The sequence below is a fragment of the Lissotriton helveticus genome, chromosome 7 (assembly GCF_964261635.1).
Source record: "Lissotriton helveticus chromosome 7, aLisHel1.1, whole genome shotgun sequence".
Taxonomy (NCBI): Eukaryota; Metazoa; Chordata; class Amphibia; order Caudata; family Salamandridae; genus Lissotriton; species Lissotriton helveticus.
The window spans coordinates 1,774,398,776-1,774,423,536 of NC_136068.1; the positions used below are offsets into that span (position 1 = coordinate 1,774,398,776).

Below are 24,761 nucleotides of genomic sequence, written 5' to 3' on the forward strand. Positions count from 1 at the left end.
TTGTACATTTGATAAAATATAACAAGGCTAGACTTAAAGCACACTCATACTTTTGTTCACGCCATATTTATTAAACAAATAAACACAAGCTACAACAGTTCATTCTAAAATCATCTACTTTTAACAAAACGTAGATTGTAATAGAAATTAAGCTTTCGTGCAAGCAGGGTGCATTAGGTGACTTTGTGGTATAACTAAGTGATTATTATAATATTTTGTTTACCTACTTTATATGGACACTAGACTAAAATATGAGTAACTGAAAAGTAAATCAAATGAACTTCGTGTTATCATAAACAAAAAATGGTACTACTTCTTCAGAGAGTAAAACCTTTAACAAATATCAAGAAAGTGGATCAGGTCTACTCCGACATTGCTAGTAGTATAGGTTTTAAGTATTTAGGGCCAGTTTTACTAAGCACTTGTATTGTCCTTACACCACATAAGTCGACGCAAGGCAGTGCAAGTGCTTTGGTGACATTTACAAAGCCACGCAAATCATATAAACTAGGATTTACCTCAGCAAGTCAACCTGAACTAGCGCCAGAATGGTCCATTGCACAACAAAGCGAGATATCTATACTACTACATGTTGCTTTCTCTTTGTATGTGTGCTCCATTCTGCATCACACATACAAAGAGATTAAACCTTGAAGAATAGTGTTTATCCAGGAAGGTATTTCTTCCTGCACATCAGCTAGCTTGACCACAATGCATGAACCCTTGCGGTATGATGGAAGGTTACCTGTAGGATGCCACAAGTGTGCCAGCACAGAGAGAGAGCAGATGTATCTTAGTAAATATGGTGAATGTCTGCTCTCTTCCTTTCACGCAATACAGCACAGTAAGATCCCTTGCTGTGTTGCATGAGTTTAGTGTGGAATAAAGCCTACATGATCGCTGAAGAAAAGAGTCTCTGGAGAGGTTCTGTCGCACACACAGAATTATGGAAAACAAGCATATGCCTTACTATAGCCTTGTAGCCCGCCGTAGTGGGCTATACCGACCATTAAAGGCCCGCTCCAGCGTTAAAGGCCCGAGCCGAAGACAAGGGCCTTTAACAAGGGAGTGGGACTTTAATGGCCGGTATTGCCCAGCTACGGAGGGCGATAAGGCTATTAGAACATTCTGCCACTAGAGGGCAGAATGTTCTAACAAATAAAACAAAGACCTCTTGGAGTTCGGGTGGGTTTTATTCCACTCCGGCTCTGAAGGGCCTTTGTAAAACAACATTGGAATGTTGCTTTGCGGGCTTTTACCAGCCAGTAGAAGCATGGAGCACTCCATTGTATTTAATGGAGTGCTCCACATTCCAATGTTCAAATACTTATTAAACATCTTGCTAGAGGATATAACTCAAAGAAAATGTTTTTAAGTGACTCATTTGCAAAGTTTGAATGTTCAGCAGATACAATTTGGAGCCCTGCGAAACATTGTGGCATGTTAAGATGGACCTGACATTCTACACATTTCCCAGAAATCCCTCAGTTGAAACAGAAAGTGTCCTTCAGAGATGATGTGCTTTGGTTGATGAGGAATGAGTTGTTACGCAAAGTATACTAGAACACATAGTGACAAAACGTTTTCAATCACAAATTTGAACCAATGGATTTGTGAATAGTTGTCTATTCGGACCATATTCTCTAAGACACCATGTGTAACAGTTTTGATTGAACTTGTGTAGGATGCATAATGAAAGTGATGCAATTACATCAGTACCAGGAATGTATGAGAAGCATCAAACTAGTCTGGAGAATAAATAGATGTTACTTAAAGGTGAACCATATGTTTCTGCCCTGTTCTACAAAGATTTGTTTCTTAATGACATATTACTGAATTTCCAGCAGTAAGCCACACCTAGTCATAGAAAGCAACTTTGTGGACCTTTGTAAGGTTAATGTGGATGTAAAGTCCTGCAGCAATGAGAGTGCACATCTTGGTACCAATTCTATATGTAGCCTGGGAAATAGAATTCACTGTATGGACCTTTAACATTAGGGCCACCATGTTGTCCATCTATCTTCTTCCTATTTAGTGTTTCTGTGTTTGGGTGTCGCTGATATAAACATGCTATAATAGTTTGGGATGATAACCAACATGTTTCCTTTTGTTTCCTTTCAGGCAATAGTGCTTCTGTCCCTGGCGATCAGGAATGTTATTCCTGCATCAGTACACTGGAGGATCAGTGCTCCTCTCAGAAAGCTGCTGTTGTGAGATGCCCAAAACAATCTGGTTTGTGTTATCAAGGGAATGGCACTGAGAAACCTGTTGCTGGAAAATGCCCGGAATTCTCTACTTTCTGTTATCATGGGACTGGCACAGTAACTCTAGGTAAAACATCTATGGTTCACTGACAGAATATCGATGTAAAAAACATATGTAAAAAATATAGAATTAAAAAATATTGATGAAAAAATATAGAATGCAAAAATATCGACTCCTTCTCCTTAAACAGGTAAGTACAAAAATATATAGAGAAACAATATTGTCGTTACAAATCTAGTTGTACAAAATATCGATATATATTTCGATATATATATTTCGATATATATATATATATATATTACCTACTGGCGGTCGCCAGTAGGTATATATAGTTAGGATTTTTTCCCTATGGGATTTTTGAAAATTCTATGTCTAATAACTTTGGCGTTTGTGGACGGAATTGGCTGAAAGTTTCTGGAAAATGGAACATTTTGTTTCTGAGCAGCCCCTGGAAATTTGGGGGGGGTTTGTCAAGGGGGGGCCGAGAAAAAAGGGGGGTCCCAAAACGTGTTTTTAACATTGAGTTTTCCATAGGGCGGTTGGCCTCACTTTTAGCCCGAACGGCTGAATGGATTTGCACGAAACTTGGCATAATTGTAGGGACTGGTAGCCCGATGTGCCTTTTGTAGGTCTCAATATATGTGCTACAGTGGATTTTGAGAAATTAACGTTTAAAAAAAGATATATATCTGTAACAGCGGACCGGGCAGCGCTCCAGAACGCATACTTTTCGCGCAACGGAGCTTTGTGAAGCGAAGCTGATTGGTTCTCCGGCGTCTGTAAACATTCCAAACAGTCCGTAGCGGCCGCCATCTTGTCTCTCGGTAGGATCGAGAGACAAGAGGAGGCCAAAGCGAAGGGGCAAATGACCATAAGGGGGCATAGTAGATCCTCGCTGACCCCCTAGGTTTGATGTGAAGGTTTTAAAAGGGCCCCGCGGGGCAAAAAATAAAAATAATAATAATAATCGAACGGCTGAATGGATTTGCACGAAACTTGGTAAAATATTAGGGACTGGTAGCCCGATGTGCCTTTGCTAGGTCTCAATATATGTGCTCCAGTGGATTTTGAGAAATTAACGTTCAAAAAAAGATATATATCTGTAACAGCGCTCCGCTTCGCGTAACGGAGGTTTGCGAAGCTGATTGGTCATTCTGTCACTGGGCTATAGTTGGGCTACATCTGGCTAATATTTGGGCTACATTTGTTTTTTTTGTCTCTGGCGGCCATCTTTGGGCTACATTGGGCTACATTGGGCTTCATTGGGCTTCATTGGGCTACATTGGGCTACATTTGGGCTCCAACATATATATAGGCCAATGTAGCCCAATATATATTTTTCAAAGTTAATTTTCGTAAAAACCACTGGAGCATATATCTTGAGACATAGCAAAGGCACATCGGGCTACCAGTCCCTACAATTTTGCCAAGTTTCGTGGAAATCCATTCAGCCGTTCGAGCTAAAAGTGAGTCCAACCGCCCTATGGAAATGAAGGAAATGAATGGGTAATTTGTAATTAGCAAATAGCTCATCGCAAACTAGGAATGGTAAAGAATCACTATTTATTCCTTAAAGTTCGCTATTTAGGAAATGCAAAAAACTTTGATGATACATATGGCGGTTCATCTCTAACAAGATAAGAAGCATAGGGATAGATTTATGATGACTGGCGCATCACCAGGGATGTGTTAGTCATTCTGTGCCGCTGTTCCGTCACCTATGGTGTGCTGCATTTACAATGCGGCGCATCATGGGGCTTGACATCGATCTCAGTGTCTTGTTACGGACATATGTGATGAGTGTTTCTTATTATTAGGCTATTTTCTTCCTTTGTGTGTATGTCCAATTTTTTTCATCATGTACTTTTTTATTGGTATTTTTTTCGCTGAAATCATAGAAAGTCATTTTTCCATGTTCCTGAAATACTTCAGTCGCTGGGGCATAGGGTTGGGAGAGTGATAAAGAACAGCAAACAAATAGAAAGTCATATTTAATCTAACAACAACTGTGTGTAAAACCAGCTGTAATATGAAAAGATTGAAGGAGACATTTTATTTTCCCAAAAGGCTGAAATTCTCCATAAATCAAATGTTTTATTTCTATTGTTTCAACAACTAATCAACTTTTAATAGCCTTCTGTGACGGGAGAGCAGAGTGCCAAAGTGGCACCCGTCAAACTAAAAACCTATTTACTTCACCAAACTAATGGCCTGATGAAAGAACAGCGCTGATGGAGGAAGCTGGGGGACCAGGGGAATACACTGCAGTTTAGTCCTCAGATTTACCCAAACTCCACAACACACCATCTCTTGAACTACTAACCTGGCCAGGTTTGGATGGCAGTGGGCATGTTGTGTACTCAAGGTCCTTTGTAGGAGGAGTGTCACAGTACACAGACTAAGAAATGCATTTGTGGTTGTTTGATGCATCTGTGAGAAGCAATCTGTGACTCTGAACTTTTCTTTAACCCTAAAAAGAAGGCGATACTTGTTGAAAATGTATGCAGTTTTTCTCTTCTGCCTTTGCCTCATTTCTACTTGAAATCTCGCGATGAAGGGTTTTGGAGTACTGCGGCGATTACAAAAAAGACACCAGGTTTTCTGTTTTGACTGTTTTTAATGCAAAAATACCAATCTGTTTCTCTGTCATTGTTTTGGTTTAAATGCAGGGGAAAAATGTAATTAGTACTTAATTGAGAGATTCCCAGTGAAGTAAATTATAACTGTCAGGCCAGTGGTTGTGCTGATCGAGAGTATCGCTGTTTACAAACAAACATAGACAAAGCCAATAATTCTACACATGTTGGCACAGGTATTCACAAATCCTATTTAGAGGTGGTGTACACACAAATTATTTTTATTACACGAAAGGCTGTCTTATTGGCTTTGAAAATGCTGGCAAAAAAGTAACTAAAAAGTATTGGTTTCTGATGATTGTGTATACTTTTTAGATGTTCAGAGCCCAAGATCTTACTCTTTCGGAAACTTCTGAAGACTCATTTGTTTCCACTGTAGTGATCGAACTGAGCCTCTCCTGTTTCCTGTTTTCTGCGCCGGGATGCTCCCGGGTAACTGAGCGCATTATAAATTTTATATAATAATAATAATAATAATAAAACAGCACAGATGCGTGATGTATCTGTGCCGTAAAGGTGGCGCATTGCTGGAGTTGTATCGCAAGTGTGATGAAGCTCCAGCAAGGGTCGGGGGTGCCCCTGTCGCAGGGTTTCTGTTCTCACACAGAACTGTGGACAGAGGATTGGAACCTCGGCGAATTAGGGTGCCCCAAAACTCACCTTAGTAATCAAAAACCCCTTAGCAAGCTAGGTACAGTGTCACATTGGATATAACAAACTCTCAATGTTTAGACATTCCAGAATATGAACTTATAGTACCTCAGGATACGTGGAACTCATGAACAGTCGGTCGTTATATATTTCTTAGAAACCAGAACATGGAGTTAAGAAGAACACATGTGTATTTGAAATGTTTATTTACTAATGCCGTCTTCTCAGGCGTAGTCTCTTAGATAATACAAGTACACATATTATCAGTAGCAAAATTACCAGCATAGTTACTAGTACATAAAAAGCGAATGGTGACAGTATGTTAACATGCTGTAAATGAATAAGAGTTAGCAACACTTATAAGCAGCCACGGCCCGTGGAGGGAGTTACGGTGGGGCAGGGAGGCGGGGAGGGGGAGGGGCAGGGTGGAGAGGGCTCCACCCTGCCCCTCCCCCTCCCCGCCTCCCTGCCTCACCGTAACTCCCTCCACGGCCCGCGGCTGCTTATATCTCACCCTCCCTAATACACATATTATATTATTTGCTAAGAAGGTCTGTTTGTGTTGGTTTAGGGCGTGCCCATACTTTAGTGTCTTAGATTTGAAGGAATCACATCAGCATACACCAGCTCTCTCTTCATGTGAACCGCATCAACTGTTGTGTATGTGTGTTCGGCAAAGCAATATAAAACCCGCCTCATGCCCAGAATTGGCAGAAGCTGCACTTATGTTATGAGTATGAAGTCGTGGAGGGGAAACATCCATTACAATGCAACTTTTACCACGCAGTGCTATTACAACGTAGGTTTTACAACGAAAACCATTACAACGCATTGCGCTAGGGGGCGCTCTAGGATAGGGAATAGATTTAATTTACTATCCAACACCTTCCCTAGTGTCCACGGGGACTGGAGTTGGAATAGTAAATTAAACTATTCACTATCCAGCACCCCAAAGCGCTATGCGTTGTAATGGAATGCGTTGTAAAAACTGCGTTGTAACAGCATGCGTGGGAAAAGCATGCGTTGTAACGTCATACATCCGTCGTGGAGATCAGACCTCATAACAATTCTGTATCGTGTTGTTCTTGAAACTTCAGCACTCGCTGTACAGATATAGTTTAACAAGCAAAGCAGATAGTAGAGCAATAACATATTATTCTCATGTAAACCACGATGAACTACTAGGTTGAAAGCTAAAGCAACAACTAAGTGTCGTGTGCAGAAGTTGCAAAAAAGGAAAAATGGCGTTTAAACCAGTAATGAGCCCATGCTAACTTAACACGGTGTAAAGATATCCAGGACCTAGATGACACCTCCCCATGATCCGGAAACGAACTGAATAAGATAATAGAAGTGCCATCTCATGAGAGCAGATTGCAACTTTATATGTGGACGGTCCGCAAGGTAAAACATTAAAAACTAGGAAAATTTAATGCTAAAGAAAAATAAAACAGCCAAGTACTTTATCGAGTCTTAAGCCAATAGGCAAGCTAAATAATAAAAACTTGACAAATAAGTCAATGAATTGTCAATGAAATGCTAGTACTCAGCATATCAAACATGAAAAAGGTCTATGACATAACTGTGTATGCAAAATAAGCTGCAACAGCCTCCAATAGGAAGTCACCGTCTTCATCCGAAAAGAGTTCAGCCATCCAATTTAAAAGCGGAAAAGAACATACGTGCTCTCCCAGCACCGGATCCTCTATCACCATCAGAGGACAGCTCGGTGGGTTTTCAAGAAAGCACTGTTCCAAGAAAGACTGTGTTGCCGCCAGTAAATTCCAGGGACCAATTAGTCCATGCATCAATGCCACAGCCATAATCCTTTCGCCAGGACAAACCAACTCGTGAGTAATGATAGGAGTCATCAGCTGATTAAAGTCGACGTCAGGAGAAACCGGTCCGCAGAGACACAAATCAATGGCCCAATCGAAATCACAGGTCAGGCAGTGAAATACAGGCTGGACACAGGTGAAGTAGGAGAATCGAAAAGATAATCCATATGCCGTGCTTAATATCGCCAACGGCATTGTGCCATAATATTCTAGCATGCGATTGCGGAACAGTGTCAGCAGCTGCAGGGCGGGAGCTTGCACAGGAGGGACATCCATATTTAAAAATGTAAAAAAGCACAAGAGCGTCCGCTGGTAATGCAAGTAAAAATGGGAATCCACGAAGCAGAGTGGAAAAAATAGAATGAAAGAAAGCAGGGATGACTCCAAAGATTTTCTCAAATGAAGTCACGAGACCACTGGTAACAACTTTAAAAAAGTGCGCCAGGGCCTTTGTGGAGGACGCGTTAAAGATAGTCCGAACCATCTTGCTGAAATGGAAAGGCGAATCAGTATTGAAAAGGGTCTGCACCTCTGTACGGGTGTTCGCTATGTGAAGCACGAAAGTTTCACGGGCCAAACTCAAGGCCACCTCTCTCTGAGACAAAAGAGCTCTTATTTTTGCCATGCCATTGAAATCTGCTCCCAAGGTTGGTATTTGTGGCCAGATTGAAAACTCCCTATGTTCATGTGTGGGAGGAAATAGAACATTTCTGCAGCAAATAACCCGTTCACTTACTGTTACAATAAAAGGAATACTTTTAATTAACCCAGAACAATCTTCATTATTGAGCATCAAATAACTACCATTTTCCAACAACTTGAACGTGGGGATGATAGCAGGAACTGGCGTGCCTTGCAACACGCAAGCCATATTTGGTCGGTGTTTGTTGCATGAACCGTGTAACTGTATGTGCCTACACATTAGTGAATGATCTGGCGTCTCAGTGCATTCCTCTCCATTCAGATAAACTTCTTGATCATCTTTGAAACATCTGTATGTGTATGGAAGCGACCAGACCTCATGAAGAAAAGCACTACCTAAAGGTTCATAACGACCTATTGGTATATATTTCATACAATTTGAAAACTTATATAAAGCAAAAGGCAGCGTTATTAAACCGTGGATAAGGCACGTTGCCAAAAAACCCGCAATCCTCTGCTGATGATGTCACTGAGCATGTCATGAATGATGTAATATGTGACATCATCAGTAGTGGATTACGGGTAATAGTATCTCTAGTTTACTCCCTTATAGCTGTCTTTCTTTTAACATAAGTGTCTGTTTCCTTCCCTTATACTTACTGTTCTTTTTTTTAAATAAATTTTTTGGTTCACTTCCGGTTCGCGTACCGGCGAGCGAACTGGGAAGCGAACTACGAGAAATAGAGGTTGGCACAGTTCCAAATATTGTACCAATTTTTTAATAACGGGGAGGTAGTTCTGAAAAGAACTTTTTTTTTAATTGTTTTTGTTGTTTTATATTTTTTTTATTATTTTTCTGAACATTTTTTTACTTTTTTTTGAATTTTTCTGAACAGTTTTATATTTTTTTGGGTTTTTCTTGGAGGGGCAATGAAAACGATTCATTGTAAAGGGCTCAACAGGAGCAACAAAACAAAAAAAAAGTATTTATTATTTGGGGCGTTTCGTACAAACTTGCATATGATAGTCAATAGCTCTGTTGATCAGAGTGATGCTTCTTTCTCCGTAGCAAATGAATCCACTGCAATATACGCAGACTTGTTTTACTTCATGAAATCTCGTTTGTATATTTGGCACCATCTCCCTGCCCTCTGGTCCCGTTACTTCCGGTACAACAGATCTTCTGGCCATAATAGGGAGATTATCTAGGTCGTTACGAAACTGTGCAGCACTGTAGTTGTTAGGATGCCACCTAGTCATATGGCGATGCATTGTGTAGTTTCCGAAACTGTATTTTTTGTCGGTCCCTCTGGACAGTCTATCTTGACATATAAGGCAAGTTACGTATCTTGCATTTACTTTTTTCTGACCTTTGGGAATTTTAAAAAATTGCCAAATGAAGTTTTCTTTCCGGTGAGACGTCCTGGGCTCCTCAGGCAAAAAGTGCCTCTCTTCGTGCTCGTCGTCCTGTTCCTCTTCTTCCTCTTCTTGCTGAATTATAACTTGAGCAGGTGGTCCACTCTTCCTTGGATGTGGTGGAGGTGGTGGGGAAGCACCAGCTGAAGCTACTAAAGAAGCCATTGCTCACTGGTAACAAAGGGTCTTTCTCTCACAATGATGAAAGTCAGAGTGAGGAAAGAAGGAGGGATTTTCATCATTTGGGAAGAACAATAGTTCTCAACCAATGAAAAGTGTTCATTTTAGATTATATGACCTAGTCTTACATCATTAGGAAACCAAAAGTGAAATGAACCAATGAAAAGTGTTATTACCAAGTCACATGACCTGCTGTGTTTACGTTAAGCGCTTTGCAGGGCCTCCCGGTTTGCTTCCAGAAACCTGTGCTTTGCGACTCGGTAAGCGTACCAGTTCGCTAACGTAGCACGTCATATGACGTATCACGCGACAACGCGAAACGTCATGCGGACGGGAGGCGTCACGATGTTGTTTTCTAACGCGGCAGTTGCGGTAAAGAAACGTTTACCGGCTCGCGGTCTACTTCGCGGCATCAAGGTCAGCTAACGGGAAGCTTCCCGATTCGCGAAGCGGGAACGAAGAAAAAAAAATATTTAAAAAAAAGTTATTAATAAACATATAAAATATATTTTTGGATTTAAAGAAGAATACATTTTACAGCTACAGATATTAGCTGTTAAAAAACCAATGAAATTCACTGAAAAAACCATAGGTTATAGACCATATATAGTTAGGAATTAGCATTTACAAAACCTTGAAAATTCACTGAAAAAACCATAGGTTATAGACCATATATAGTTAGGAATTAGCATTTAGAAAACCTTATTTTACTCACACAAAACCATTGAAATTCCATATATAGTTAGTTGCACTAACTATATATCGCGCACCCGCAATCCACTGCTGATGATGTCACATATTACATCATTCATGACATGGTCAGTGACATCACTGATGACATCACTGATGACATCTCAAATGACATCACTGATGACATCACTGATGACATCTCAAATGACATCACTGATGACATCATGACACACCAATACCAGTTACTACATACGCACTCACTGATTCCTACGTCTACACACACATTCACTCATTCACCCATACAATCACTCATACATACAGTCACTTATTATTACAACACTATCATATGCACTCATACACCTATGCAGACAGTCACACACTGCCACTCATCCATGGAGTTACTCACACACCAAGTCAGTCCTGTAAAGAATCAATCACACTTCCATTTCTTCATCTATACAGTTAAACACAGAACACCATACTTCAGTGACATCACTGATGACATCACTAATGACATCTGAAATGACATCACTGATGACATCTCAAATGACATCACTGATGACATCATGACACACCAATACCAGTTACTACATACGCACTCACTGATTCGTACGTCTACACACACATTCACTCATTCACCCATACAATTACTCATACATACAGTCAGTTATTATTAGAACACTATCATATGCACTCATACACCTAGTCAGTCCTGTGAAGAATCAATCACACTTCGATTTCCTCATCTATAGTTAAACACAGAACACCATACTTTTCACACATATACTAACACATACTTACTCTCTTATACAATCACTGATACAAGTACACATTGATATGCACAGCGTCACACACCTCCCAGCCAGCCACACACACACTCAGTCTTCCATCCATCCAGTCATTTTTCAATATGTAAAACGTATTTAAACTTTACAAAAACACACAGACACTAGATGATGTCATCAGTGATGTGATCAGTGATGTCACTGACCATGTCATGAATGATGTAATATGTGACATCATCAGCAGTGGATTGCGGGTGCGCGATATATAGTTAGTGCAACTAACTATATATGGAATTTCAATGGTTTTGTGTGAGTAAAATAAGGTTTTCTAAATGCTAATTCCTAACTATATATGGTCTATAACCTATGGTTTTTTCAGTGAATTTTCAAGGTTTTGTAAATGCTAATTCCTAACTATATATGGTCTATAACCTATGGTTTTTTCAGTGAATATATATATATTCATTGAAAAAACCATAGGTTATAGACCATATATAGTTAGGAATTTGCATTTACAAAACCTTGAAAATTCACTGAAAAAACCATAGGTTATACACCATATATAGTTAGGAATTAGCATTTAAAAAACCTTATTTTACTCACACAAAACCAATGAAATTCCATATATAGTTAGTTGTACTAACTAGATATCACGCACCCGCAATCCACTGCTGATCATGTCACATATGACATCATTCATGACATGGTCAGTGACATCACTGATGACATCACTGATGACATCTCAAATGACATCACTGATGACATCACTGATGACATCTCAAATGACATCACTGATGACATCACTGATGACAACATCCAGTGACTGTATTTTTCTGTAAAGTTAAAATATGTCTTACATATTTAAGAATGAGTGGATGTATAAGTGTCTGGATGAAGGATTTAGTAGGTGCATGACTGACTGTATGAGTGAGTGGTTAAATGTGTCTCACTGAGTGCATGGGTTAGTGACTAAACTGTCTTAATTTGTGCATCATTATGTCTGTTGTTCTGTAAACTGCTGCATGTGTTGATCAGTAGCTATATGAGTAACTATATGGGTTATTGATTGGTTGCCCAAGCATTTGTATGGGAGACTGAGAGTGTGTGTGGGTGGCTGGGAGGTGTATGACTCTGTGCATAGATGTATGGGTTCAAAAGTGCATGTGGAAACAGCTGTATGGGTGGTTGACTGTGTGCATGACTGTATTGGTGAGTGAATAGATATCTCAGTGCTACATGTCAAAGTAAGTACATATGTAAAATACAGTACATGTGAGAGTTGACATATATAAATAACTGTGCATAAGAGCCAGTGAATGTGTGAGTGGCTGTATGGATCATTGTGCTCTTGTATCCAGGATTGTATAAGTGAGTAAATATGTTTTAGTATATGTTTGAATAAGTAAGGTGTGTATAACTGTATAGTTGTGAAAATGGAGCTGTGATTGATTCTTTGCATGACTGACTAGGTGTGTAAGTAACTCCATGGATGAGTGACAGTCTGTGAGTGTCTGTTTACACTGAGTGTATCTAAGGTTATATTAGAGTCTGAAGAGGTTCATCGTATTATCACATGAATGATGTCATCAGTGATGTGATCATTAATGTCAAATGAGATTTTATCAGTGATGTCATCAGTGATGTCATTTGAGATGTCATCAGTGATGTCATCAGTGATGTCATTTGAGATGTCATCAGTGATGTCATCAGTGATGTCACTGACCATGTCATGAATGATGTCATATGTGACATGATCAGCAGTGGATTGCGGGTGCGTGATATATAGTTAGTACAACTAACTATATATGGAATTTCATTGGTTTTGTGTGAGTAAAATAAGGTTTTTTAAATGCTAATTCCTAACTATATATGGTGTATAACCTATGGTTTTTTCAGTGAATTTTCAAGGTTTTGTAAATGCAAATTCCTAACTATATATGGTCTATAACCTATGGTTTTTTCAATGAATTTCATTGGTTTTTTAAAAGCTAATATCTATAGCTGTAAAATGTATTCTTCTTTAAATACAAAAATATATTTTATATGTTTATTAATAATTTTTTTTAAATATTTTTTTTGTTTCGCTCCCGGTCCGCGAACCGGGAAGCTTTCCGTTAGCTCAAATAGATGCCGCGACCCGGTCCGCGAACCGATAAGAAATCAACATAGTGACGGTATCGCGTTGCCGCGTAATGCGTCTTATGACGTACTGCGTTAGCGCACCCGGAAGTGCCCCGGGGCGCGGACCGAGGCGCGAAACGCAGCTCCCCGGAAGCGATCCGCGTCGCGAAAGCGCGACGTATCGCGTTGCCGCGAAATGCGTCTTGTGACGTATCGCGTTAGTGCACCCGGAAGTGTCCCGGGGCGCGGACCGAGGCGCGAAGCGCAGCGACCCGGAAGCGATCCGCGGCGCGTCGCGAAAGCGCGACGTATCGCGTTGCCGCGTAATGCGTCTTGTGACGTATTGCGTTAGCGCACCCGGAAGTGTCCCGGGGCGCGGACCGAGGCGCGAAGCGGAGCGACCCGGAAGCTAACCGGGGAGCGTTCCGCAGCGCGTAACATGAGCGTGAGAGGTCATGTGACTTGGTAATAAAACTTTTCATTGGTTCATTTCACTTTTGGTTTCATAATGATGGAAGGCTAGGTCAGGTGACCTAAAAATAACACTTTTCATTGGTTGAGAACTTTTGCTTTTCCCAAATGATGAAAACCCCTCCTTCTTTCCTCACTCTGACTTTCATCTTGGTGAGAGAAAGACCCTTTTACATTCTAGAGAAATGGCTTCCATTGTTGCTTCAGCTAGTGTTCCCCCACCACCACCCCCACCTCCTCAAGGGAAGAAAGGACCACCTGCTCAAGCAATCATAGAAGAAGAGGAAGATCAAGAAGAGGAGCAAGAGGAGGAAGAGCCTGAGTTTTTGCGAGAGGAGCCCAGAAGATACAATAGAAAAGAAAACTACATCTGGCAATTTTTTAAATTTCCAGCAGGGCAAAAAAAAGTCAATGCCAGATATGTGTTTTGCCGTATTTGCGACGATCGACTTTCAAGGGGCACTGACAAGAAATACAGCTTCGGAAATTATACAATGCACAGGCATATGAGTAGGTGGCACCCAAATAATTATAGTGCTGCCCAGCTTCGTGATGAACAGCAAAATCCCCCGGCAATGGCGAGAAGATCTGTTGTCAAAGAAGTATCGGGACCAGAGGCGAGGGAGGTGATCCCGAACATTCAAATGGACATGGGGGAAGTAAAGCAAGTGTGCGTGTGGTGCAACCAAACACTTTGCTACCGAGAAAGTAGCATTACTCTTATAATGAGAGCTATCAATAATCATGTTTGCCCGAAACGCCCCAAAAAATAAATTCTTCTTTTTTTCGTTGCTCCTGTTGAGCCCTTTTCAATGAATCATTTTTGTTTCCCCCCTCCCCCCAAAAAACAAAAAAATTACAAAATGTTCAGAAAAAACAAAAAAAATATAAAAAATGTTCAGAAAAATAATAAAAAAAATTTAAAACAACAAAAACCCAAAAAATAAGTTCTTTTCAGAACTACCTCCCCATTATAAAAAAAATTGGTAGAATTTTTGAAACTCTGCCAACCTCTATTTCTTTTAGTTCGCTTCCAGTTCGCACTCCGGTACGCGAACCAGGAGCGAACCAAAAATTTTTTTTAAAAAAAAGAACAGTAAGTATAAGGGAAGGAAACAGACAGTTATGTTACAAGAAAGACAGCTACAGGGAGTAAAGAAAACATACTGTTACCCGCAATCCACTTCTGATCATGTCACATATTATATCATTCTTGACATGGTCAGTGACATCATCAGCAGTGGATTGCGAGTAACAGTATCTTTTGTTTACTTCCTATAGCTGTCTTTCTTGTAACATAAATGTCTGTTTCCTATCCTTATACTTACTGTTCTTGTTTAAAAAAAATTTTGAGATCATTCAGAAACAGTAACATTAATAGAGACAGAATGAGTGAATAATAATGAAGAAGTATGAGAAGAGAGGGACTGAGAAAAATACTGGAAGGAGTAGAATAATTAAGTAATAGAGAAAGGAATGAGAGAAGTAGCAAACGCAGGAAAGTAAGGATTAAAGAAATGAAGCAGTAGAACTAATAGATGTTAAATGTGATAGATTAAATGATTGATTCAGGATGACGATAAGGTGTGTCCTCTCCAAAAGTTTGTTTAAGATGAGGCCTACTCAGGGTTGCATATCAAATTTATGCTTGTTGAAGAATACAGAGGAGATAATACATGTGAAGGCCTACCATTGAAGTAAAACATGTCCACTTCACTCTTGAACAACGGCCAGACCTCTTCTGTGTCCATAGACAGACCTAAAGTTCATCTGCACAATGTCATCCATAAACTTAGAAAACACAAGTAATGTAATTGAAAAACGTGGAGTTTCTTTTGCTCATTTCACAATCACATCACCTGTGTTGCCTTTGCTTAGGTATCTCATAGTGCAGATGTAGTTCAGCATATGAAACAGTACGCAGAAGTGCAGCAGTGTATGCATTAATACATGTGAAGGCCTACCAATGAAGTAAGTCATGTCCACTTATTACATCATTCATGACATAGTCAGTGACATCATCAGCAGTGGATTGCGGGTTAAAAGAGTAGAAAACATTTACCTTATAATTCTTGTTAACTTTTTCAAATATTTTTTCATACTTTCAATCTGTAAAAGAGAGAAGAAACATTTCAAAAATATTAAAACATGTATTTAAAAATTTGAAAAGACAAGGGAAAAGGTTCAAGAAGAAACAGTTTTTCAAAAACTTTGAGATTTACAGAAGCCTCTGCTGCTATACGTCCCCTACACAATCCTAAAGATATACATTTTAAACAAACAGTATCTTGATGCTGATGAAGTGAGGCCTATTTTGGAACATGGTGCATCTTTTGCACTGCTGATGTCTCACAATAGTGATGCAATAGCAGCACAAAAAAGATGTAAAGCCATCATAAAATTGTGTCTAACATTTTAAATGATTCTTTCAGGATACAAATAAGATGTGTCCTTTCAAGAGGTTTCTTTAAGGTGAGGCCTATTCAGTTTTCAAAAAAAAACAGTACCCAGAAGTGCAGCACTGTAAGCATTAACTTTGACACTTACAGAAGCCTCAGTTTCTCCATATCTACCTCACATTTCTAAATGTATATCATAAGTACAAAAAGTAGAACATTAATTATACATGTTAAATGGTTTATTTTTGCTGTTCTCAGAATGTATCAAATTTCACTTAAATCAGTGACTTGAAGGTATTCATCATGTAACAGCGGGGAAAAAAAAACACAATCAAAATGATTGTGTTTAAAAAACCCATACAACATAAGAAATCAGAATTCAGAACTCCTTAAAGTTAACTTACTTTCCATGACGTCAAAGGATGTCCTATGAACAGCTTACACTCTTTTGTGCTGTTATTACTTTCAGCCCGCCACTTTCTGAAAGAAAATCTCCATCGTTTTTAAAAACACGTTACATGCAATAAATGACTTCTTGCTCTCTACCACAAGTTTCCACAAGGCCAAATCTTGTCAGAGCCATTTATAACTCTTGGATTTCTTGTAAGCCAATCCCGTCATTTGGCATTTCCGCAACTTTCAGAATTAAAATGTTGAAGATCATTTTCACAATCCTGGAATAGTAATATCTTCCCCTTCTTGCTCAGTCATGTTCTACATTTCCTATGACACTGATACTGCTTACTATGAAGCAGACTTACACTACCTCTATGACTACTACAATTATTTAATTCTCTACATCACTTTTAATCACAAAGCAATGTAAAACAGTAGACAGCATTGCAGACTTACATTCCCTCTACTCCATGTTTTGATTGGCTGCTTCAATTAGCTTATAAAAAGAAACAGTTTTTCTGAACTCATTCAAAGTGCACGTATTTCTCCATGACGTCCAGTCTTATGGTTAGAAGTTATGTCTCTGAACTACACTTATCCTCAAGGCCAAATTGTGTAGGAGCCATTAGAACTTCTTGAAATTCCACAGAGCACATCCTGAGATTATTTCCCTAAAATGTTGGTTTTAAAAACACCAGGTAAGAGTTTTTAAGGTCATACGGCAATTTTTTTTTGAAAATTAAAACAGAATCATTGCAGAATGACCAGCCATTTCTAGACTTTAAATAAGCTGTGTAATGTCCTGATGTTATTGAAGGGCCGTCATGATATATAATTGCTGCAGTTACAAAAGTCCTTACTGATATTGACAACTGCGAAGCTACAAAATTTTTAATTAAAGTTGTCAATTTTGTTCCATCAGGCCTACATCGTTGGAACATTAAAATTACATACTGGCCATATGTTCGTATAAATAATGTGGACATCATTTCAGATTTACATTGGCTACACTCCATGTTGTGATCAGCTGCTTTTAGTAGCTTATTAAAAGAGACTGATTTACTGTCTGGCAAAGTTAAATATATAAATCTTTCTGAGTCTACACTAGTAGTACTTGATACCATACAGTTCTCGCAGTCATGCTGCCATTGATAAGAAAGCCCAAACAGCTGATCTACATCTACACCTTCAGAATGTAATACATCAAGCATATACATTAAAAACTCCTGACAATCTTGCTGAATATTTTGAGAGAATTGTGTTTGCCCTGAACATCTGTCTAACAGATTTCGAATTTCAGACACACTTTCTATGTTTCTTCTATCAGTGCTACATTTCTCTAACACAGAATTTAACAAACTGCAAAATCTTTGATCAGAATTGACCACAATCTCTTCTTTTACATTTTCTAGAGAAAACAAAACATTAACCACTACATTAGCATAGCAGTTGACACCAGAACTGTTTTCAAACTGAAAACCAACAACATCTTCAACAGAATCCTTTTTGTTTCTGCTTGTAATTTTAGGTTCATTGACTTTTTGTCTTTTTGCTACAACCTCCCCAGTATTGGTCACATTTCTTCGTTTCCGGCCTACCACACGTTTCTCAAACAAAGGATACTGAGGCAAATGTGGCGCATACTCTCTTCTTAACCTATTGTATTCCTTAACACAATCTAGATCCGCACAAATGTTTGTGACATCACACTCAATCAAGTACAATCCCGATAAAGTTCTAACTCGTGACAATGCCACATATGCCATACCCTCCTTGAACACAGAACTGCCAATATTCACCAATGCACTGTCTACACTTAAACCTTGCGATTTATGAATTGTCACCGCATATGCCAAGCAAACAGGAAACTGCTTACTGCGAACATATAAGTCTTTTACAAGCAAAAATCTAGCAGAACAACGACCAATTAGCTGTACTTCCTCAATGCCATCAAATTTAATTTTTAAAAATTCAATTCCATCTCTATTTCTGTATTTCACAAAATCAACAACATTACCCATTGATACATTTACCAGACCTCTTTCAACATGTAAATTCCTTCTTAAAATTATACGGCAGTTCAAGCACACATTCAGAGTCTTTTCAAAACCTGCAGTTTTAGATATACTCTTCTCTAATGAATCCAATTTTGTTTTCAGATTCTCAGACAAAATAATTGTTGATCCCATATGCTCTACTCTATCAATAGCTTCCAGTTTCACAATCTCTTGCTTTTCTAAATGCAACATTTTGTTGTTAAATTTGGCACATTCTGCAAGAGTTGGCATCAAACATATTCCAGATTTCTTCTCAGTAATTTTCTGAAAAATATTCTCAGGCACAACATCTTGTTCTGGATATAAATTTGACAGTAATCGTGCATGTAAAGCTTCTTTCCCATGCTCGGTCACTTTTCCAATTCTAACATCTTGTAGAATAGTCTTGTAAACTTCATCCTTCGCCTGACGCATATTTTCATGCAGTTCAGCATAATTGAAGTTTAACCATATATTGACGTTGCCAATGCTGCCTAGGCACTTCCTGGTATCTTCATGCGTGAGCATTTTGAACACAGGTTGCCCTTTCACTGGTGTCAGCTGCAGAAGATCTCCGAAAACAATGATGTGTTTGCCACCAAATAACACATCATACTCTGTTTTGAGAACTTCTTGCATCCTCAAATGCACAAAGGCAAGCATGACATTGGAAACCATGCTTACTTCGTCAATGATAAGAAGTTTCATTTTCCTCAAGATTCTTGAAACTTCAAAACAAGCATCTCCAGATAGCTTGTGATATTGTAATTTGTTGTCATGCTCCACTGGCAGCATCAGTAAACGATGTAAAGTAATCCCTTTAATATTATGTGCTGCCAGTCCAGTTGGAGCAGTGACAACACAAGACAGCGATGACTCTGTCCTTTCCTGCAAATAGCATGAAATTGCTTTAATGAGGAAACTTTTTCCAGTTCCCGCTTCTCCACTCACGTACAGTCGGACAGGCTTCAACGACGTACATGAGCACTCTTTCTTATCATGACTTAATCCATGATCAATTTGCATGGTAACTTCGTCATATATTTTCCTCTGCTCAACGTTGAGTTGTCTTTCCAACTCTTCTAAGTTAACCGCATCCTCTTGAGCATGTGCCATGGCTCTTTCCACTTCATTCATAGCAGTGGCAGCTTCATTTTCAATAACAGGTCCTCCTAGTGGATCCTGACTCAATGAAGCAGAACTCTGACTGTCCTGAGAACTGTCTCTGGCAATCTCGGCTGCAATCGTTGCTTCCTGCTCAATTTCCGCATTCAACATTTCTACATATTTGGGAAAAGCAGGACATTCTATGGTCTCCTTGGCGGCATTGAAAGAGTCTTCGTAACAGAGGAAATCTCCAAGCAGTTCCTCTTCTGCACGCCAAGGCTTGAAAAGTTGCAAAAGTGCTAAATAGAAAAACTCCTTTTTTTCAGGAGATTCGCCACTCAATTTTCGATGGTTTACCAAGTGGCATTTTCTTTGCTTGACCAGACATCCCTCACTTCCTATTACAGCATACACTCCTTTCTCAGTATCTTCTTTGATGTTCCTCTTGAATATGTAATTTTGAAGAACCTCATACAGACAAACATTCTCGAGGTGAATGCTTCGATTTGGATAATATGTATCCAACATGTTGGTCTTCAAAATGTCGGTACTGTTTGGCTCCTTTTCCGCCAAATACTCAATTTCCCGCACAGGTTTGAGAACTCGATTACGCGTTGCAGCAAGACCAAGACTCGCCCAAACGATACTCCTGGACTTGGCATAGAGACTTGCTGAAGACAACCGGTCAGAACATTCGTACGCTCCGATTTCTCGATGCGACAACATCTTCAGACTGAAACTGTACAACTTCTTGCTGAGGCTCTTTTCATGGGAAATGTCCTCCCACATATCCTTCAATTCTGTCTTCTCTTTTTTGGTGATGTAAGACGTCACATACCGAGCCACAGCCATACAGTTATCAGCCACAAACTGTATTTCCATGTTAGCATTCCACATGGACAAAATCACCGGGTTGTAGTCGTTGATGTACTTGGACTCTTCGTTCCTCTTCAAATTGTAAGTGTTTTTAGGTGATTTCTTCATGACATTGTGTCGCAGCGAAGACATCAAACTGTTTACTCTTCCTTTAGAAATCACCGGTCGTGGAAAGCCGAAACGACATTTAGTGTAGAACTTGTCCTTGTTTCGGAATTTACGACGGCAGTACTTTCCACATCGATGGCTTTGGAAACGCAGAACTTTTTCTCTTAGGCTTTTCTTCTCCTTTGCGTTTGGAACAGCACACGTAGAATACTGTTGGATGAAACTCATCACTGAGTCTTCTGGATCCGTTCCAAATTTAGGTGCATCCTTGATCCACAGCAACATATGTATATGAGGAGCTCCTCTTGCTTGGTACTCCTTTCTCCAGAAGAAATCCAACACCTCTCCAAGAGGTGGATTCTTCTTATTCATGATGAAAGACATCATAGCTTCAAATCTATGATTAAAGTACCTACATACATTGACTGGATCCAAAGAGCACAGTTCTCCGGGTGTCTTGAATTCGATGTTATCTACGTTAGCATTTGCCTCTCGTAGAAATTCAAGTAAGTCTTCCCAGCCATACTCGGCACAGCTCAGAGTGAGGAACCATGTGGGAGTACCTAAGTTCCTCAGCATACATTTTAAATCACCATGACGACGGTACCAGTACTCATTAGTACCACGCTGACACGCCATGAGATTAATCAGGTGAGAATCCAAAATACTGTCTTGGACATTGACTTTATCCATAAAGTCACTTGCCGAGATGTTTTGCATGTGTATACCACTTTTCAAGATGTGGTTCACTGCATATGACAGTCCAGACAGATCGCTTTCAAACAGGAGATGAAACAAATAAGGAATGCATTGTCGAAACCTAGCATCTCCTGCATACAATCGCAAAGTCCGGTATTCAGAAGCAGGAATTTGATGAGGTCGCTCATCATATCTTCCTCCCTGGCCTGTTGGAAAAAGCTGTGGGAAACACCGAGCTTCCAAACTTTCCTCCCAAACACTAATGGGACTCCCTTTGGCTTGTTTCATTTGAAACAACTCAATAGCATTCCCCATGACTTCCTTGGAATGCAAAGGATGAACACTATAATGTTCATATATTTCTTCACTAGTAGAGGGTTCTACTTTCTCAATTTGACCAGCACACAAATCGCTATCCTCTTCCTCACTTACTTCCTCTTCTGCAACATATACATTCTTATAGTATTTATTATTTTCTTTCAAATACAATGTTGCCTTTTTAACTTTCCTAACATCTACTAAATCTTGCCATATTTTCTTATTCTTTGTCAGAACCCCATTAACTAAGATAACCAGAGGTTCCTCTTCCACTTTTTCTACTCCAATTGTGTTAATGTTTTTCTTCAAATCTAGAGGCAAATAAACAACTCTTCCCTTTAATCCTCTCTGTAAATCTGATGGAGGCAATTTCCCTGTCTTTGGCTCCATTCTTACAATAGCCTGAAAGGGATGGATACTTTGAATCAAAATAGATTCATAAGTATTTAAATCCTTCAATTCAGAAGGAATCTCAACCAATTCCAGATTATTATGAACTGCTCTAGCAGGCATCTGGTTTTGATTTAATTTGCAACAACAATAACTACACACACGTTGATCCAATCCCAAATCAAAACAATTTTCTACCATCAATTATGTTGCGAAATCCTTCCATTCACTATTATTTTCCCTTTCACTTTTTGCATATAAATCCACTAACTTAGTCTGATTCTTATAATAAGTGCGTCGACAACACACAGAAGTGAAATTAGGCCTCTCACTTGATTTCACCTCAAACGTCGCAATTTCCCTCTGGAAATTATCTGTACTGGAAACCTGTACACTATCTTCCACATGACCCTCTTCTTCTTGCTCAATTTCAACATTCTCCTCTTTACTTCCAAAGTAACAAAACTCAATTTCTTCACATATATTCTTCACATCTATTTCAGAACCATGCAAAAGAGCAGCGCATAATTGTTTAAGCATAATTGCTGGACTCTTAGCATAATACAACATTCTAACTAATTTCCTCACTTTATTATGATGCACTGCTAGCATCCTGAAATGATGAAAAACACTCTGGCATACTCTCCTGGAAAGACAAGCCAGTGAATGACCATGCAAACCTGTCACTTCTCTTACTCTGCAAGGATCTAATTCTTGCAACAACCTTATTTTCTGCTTCAAACTTTTCTTATTAAATGACCGTACAAAATCACAAAGCAAATTGATGGAATCCTGTCGCACACTGCAAATACTACTACACTTCCAGGTGTACACAGGACCCTTAGCACGTCTTCCTAAAACCTCATTACCTAACACCTCTTTGCCTCTGTTGTCACAAGTTTTTCTTTTTCAACTGGACAACCATCTTTCACTTCATAAGCACGACCACTGGTGTCAACTGCATGCACCAAATCATTATCCTGGAAATAACTCTCCTCATTAAAAAATGCCTCACAGCTTGAACTATGCATCCATTCTCCAGAAAAAACTTCACAAAAATTACTACGATTAACTATTCTCTTCCATCTACTATTTCTTTTGAAATCATAAATTGCCTTGTTTAGCTTCCTAATTCTATTGATTATCAAAATAAATAACTTACGTTTAATTTCAAATGCCTGATCAATAACTTTCTCAACTTTTTTTTTTCTCTTATAAAAAACCAGTTTCTGTTGACCTTTCTTAATATTTTTTAACAAATTGCCAATTATCCTGTTGCGGAACATTCGTTTACGAATCTCCCTAAACTGTTGTTTCCTTCTACTATCATGCACAGAGTTATCTCTTGCTCTAGCAGTAACATTTTTGATTGGCCTTTCCTTTCCATTTGAATTCCTTCTCGTTTTATGGACTGAAACATTTTCTGTAGTAATATTTTTTTTACTACACATATTTCTTATGAAATATTTTGTGCTCTTACCCGGTGCTTTCTTCGTGACTTGACAAATCTTTTTGTTAGAGGACTGCTGCTTATTTTCTTTCACCTGCTGTCTTTGACGTTTTGCAGCCTTTCTCTGTCTTTCTATTGTTGGCATGGTGAAATCTTGAAATGATCTGCAGTTGAATCTGTGGTAAAATATAATAAAAAATGTTATTAACCATTATTACCAAACAGTAAAACAATAACAGTGATCAAAAACTTAACACACTACTTGACATTTTAAATAGAAGATTTTTTAGTCCTTGCAAATTTACAATACAGAAATAGCAGAAAAGAAATGACATTTATATTTATGTTACCTGTGCTATTTTATATGTGAATCTGATCTAATTTTATGAGCATATTTTAATATTTTATTGAAGACACTACACATAACCTGCTTTTGAAGGTGTCTTTATTTTTAAATTAAACGGTTTACCTTTTTACTTTTTATTAATTATAAATTTTAAAAATAAATGTTTATATTTCCATAGGCTCAAGCAGGTCAGCTTCCCATCCTATGTCATATAATTCGGACAAATCTGCATCCTCATCACGCTCTTCTTCATCCTCAGGATTTAAATCATCCAAGGGATCAACATCCACTGATGTTTCAATTACAAGTTCAATGATGAGGTCAAAATCAACTGATTGCAGATTGTCGCTCATGTTGAGGTTGTCTTTATCTTTAAAGAAAGATAACAACAATGAGATGTTGCAGAGTAAGAGACAAATCTCAGAGATTATAATAGTAAAATTGTTTAACAAGAGTAATATTTTGCAGCTATTATTTAGCCATGTCCAGCAATGCTGAGCAGGTGAAGACTATGTCTAAATTTTCAGTGAACAGGACTCATCTCTTCTTAACCTTGGATAAGCCTCACCGACTCTGTGTGTCCTGCACATACTTAAATGTAAAGGGGCAGATTTATGTTAAATGGCACATCCCCAGGCATGCACCAGTTAACGTGCACCACTACTCTGCCACCCATGGTGTGCCGTATTTACAATCAGATAGGAGAAAGCTTCGTCAAAACCCTGCGCCTGCTTTAAGCAGGCATAGGTCTTGACGGAACATTGTGGAGATGGGGCACCCCTGAGCCTTGCTTGAGCTGCATCGCACTTGCGATACAACTCCAGCAATCACTACCTTTACAGCACAGATACGTCACGCATCTGTGCCATTTTTGCCCCATGATGCCCCGCATTCTAAATGCAGCACACCATGGGTGGCGGAACAGCGGCGCAGGATGACTG

The 24,761-nt window shown here is 39.1% G+C and overlaps 1 protein-coding gene across 1 annotated transcript in view; it reads left to right on the top strand.

The window, feature by feature from the left end:
- LOC144769706 (uncharacterized) overlaps nucleotides 1-24,761 on the top strand; it is a 335,260-nt gene that overhangs the window by 142,322 nt on the left and 168,177 nt on the right. Inside the window, exon 8 of the mRNA XM_078653887.1 lies at nucleotides 2,122-2,253. Coding sequence (XP_078510013.1) covers nucleotides 2,122-2,253 — 132 coding nt within the window. The remainder of the gene's footprint in view (nucleotides 1-2,121; nucleotides 2,254-24,761) is intronic.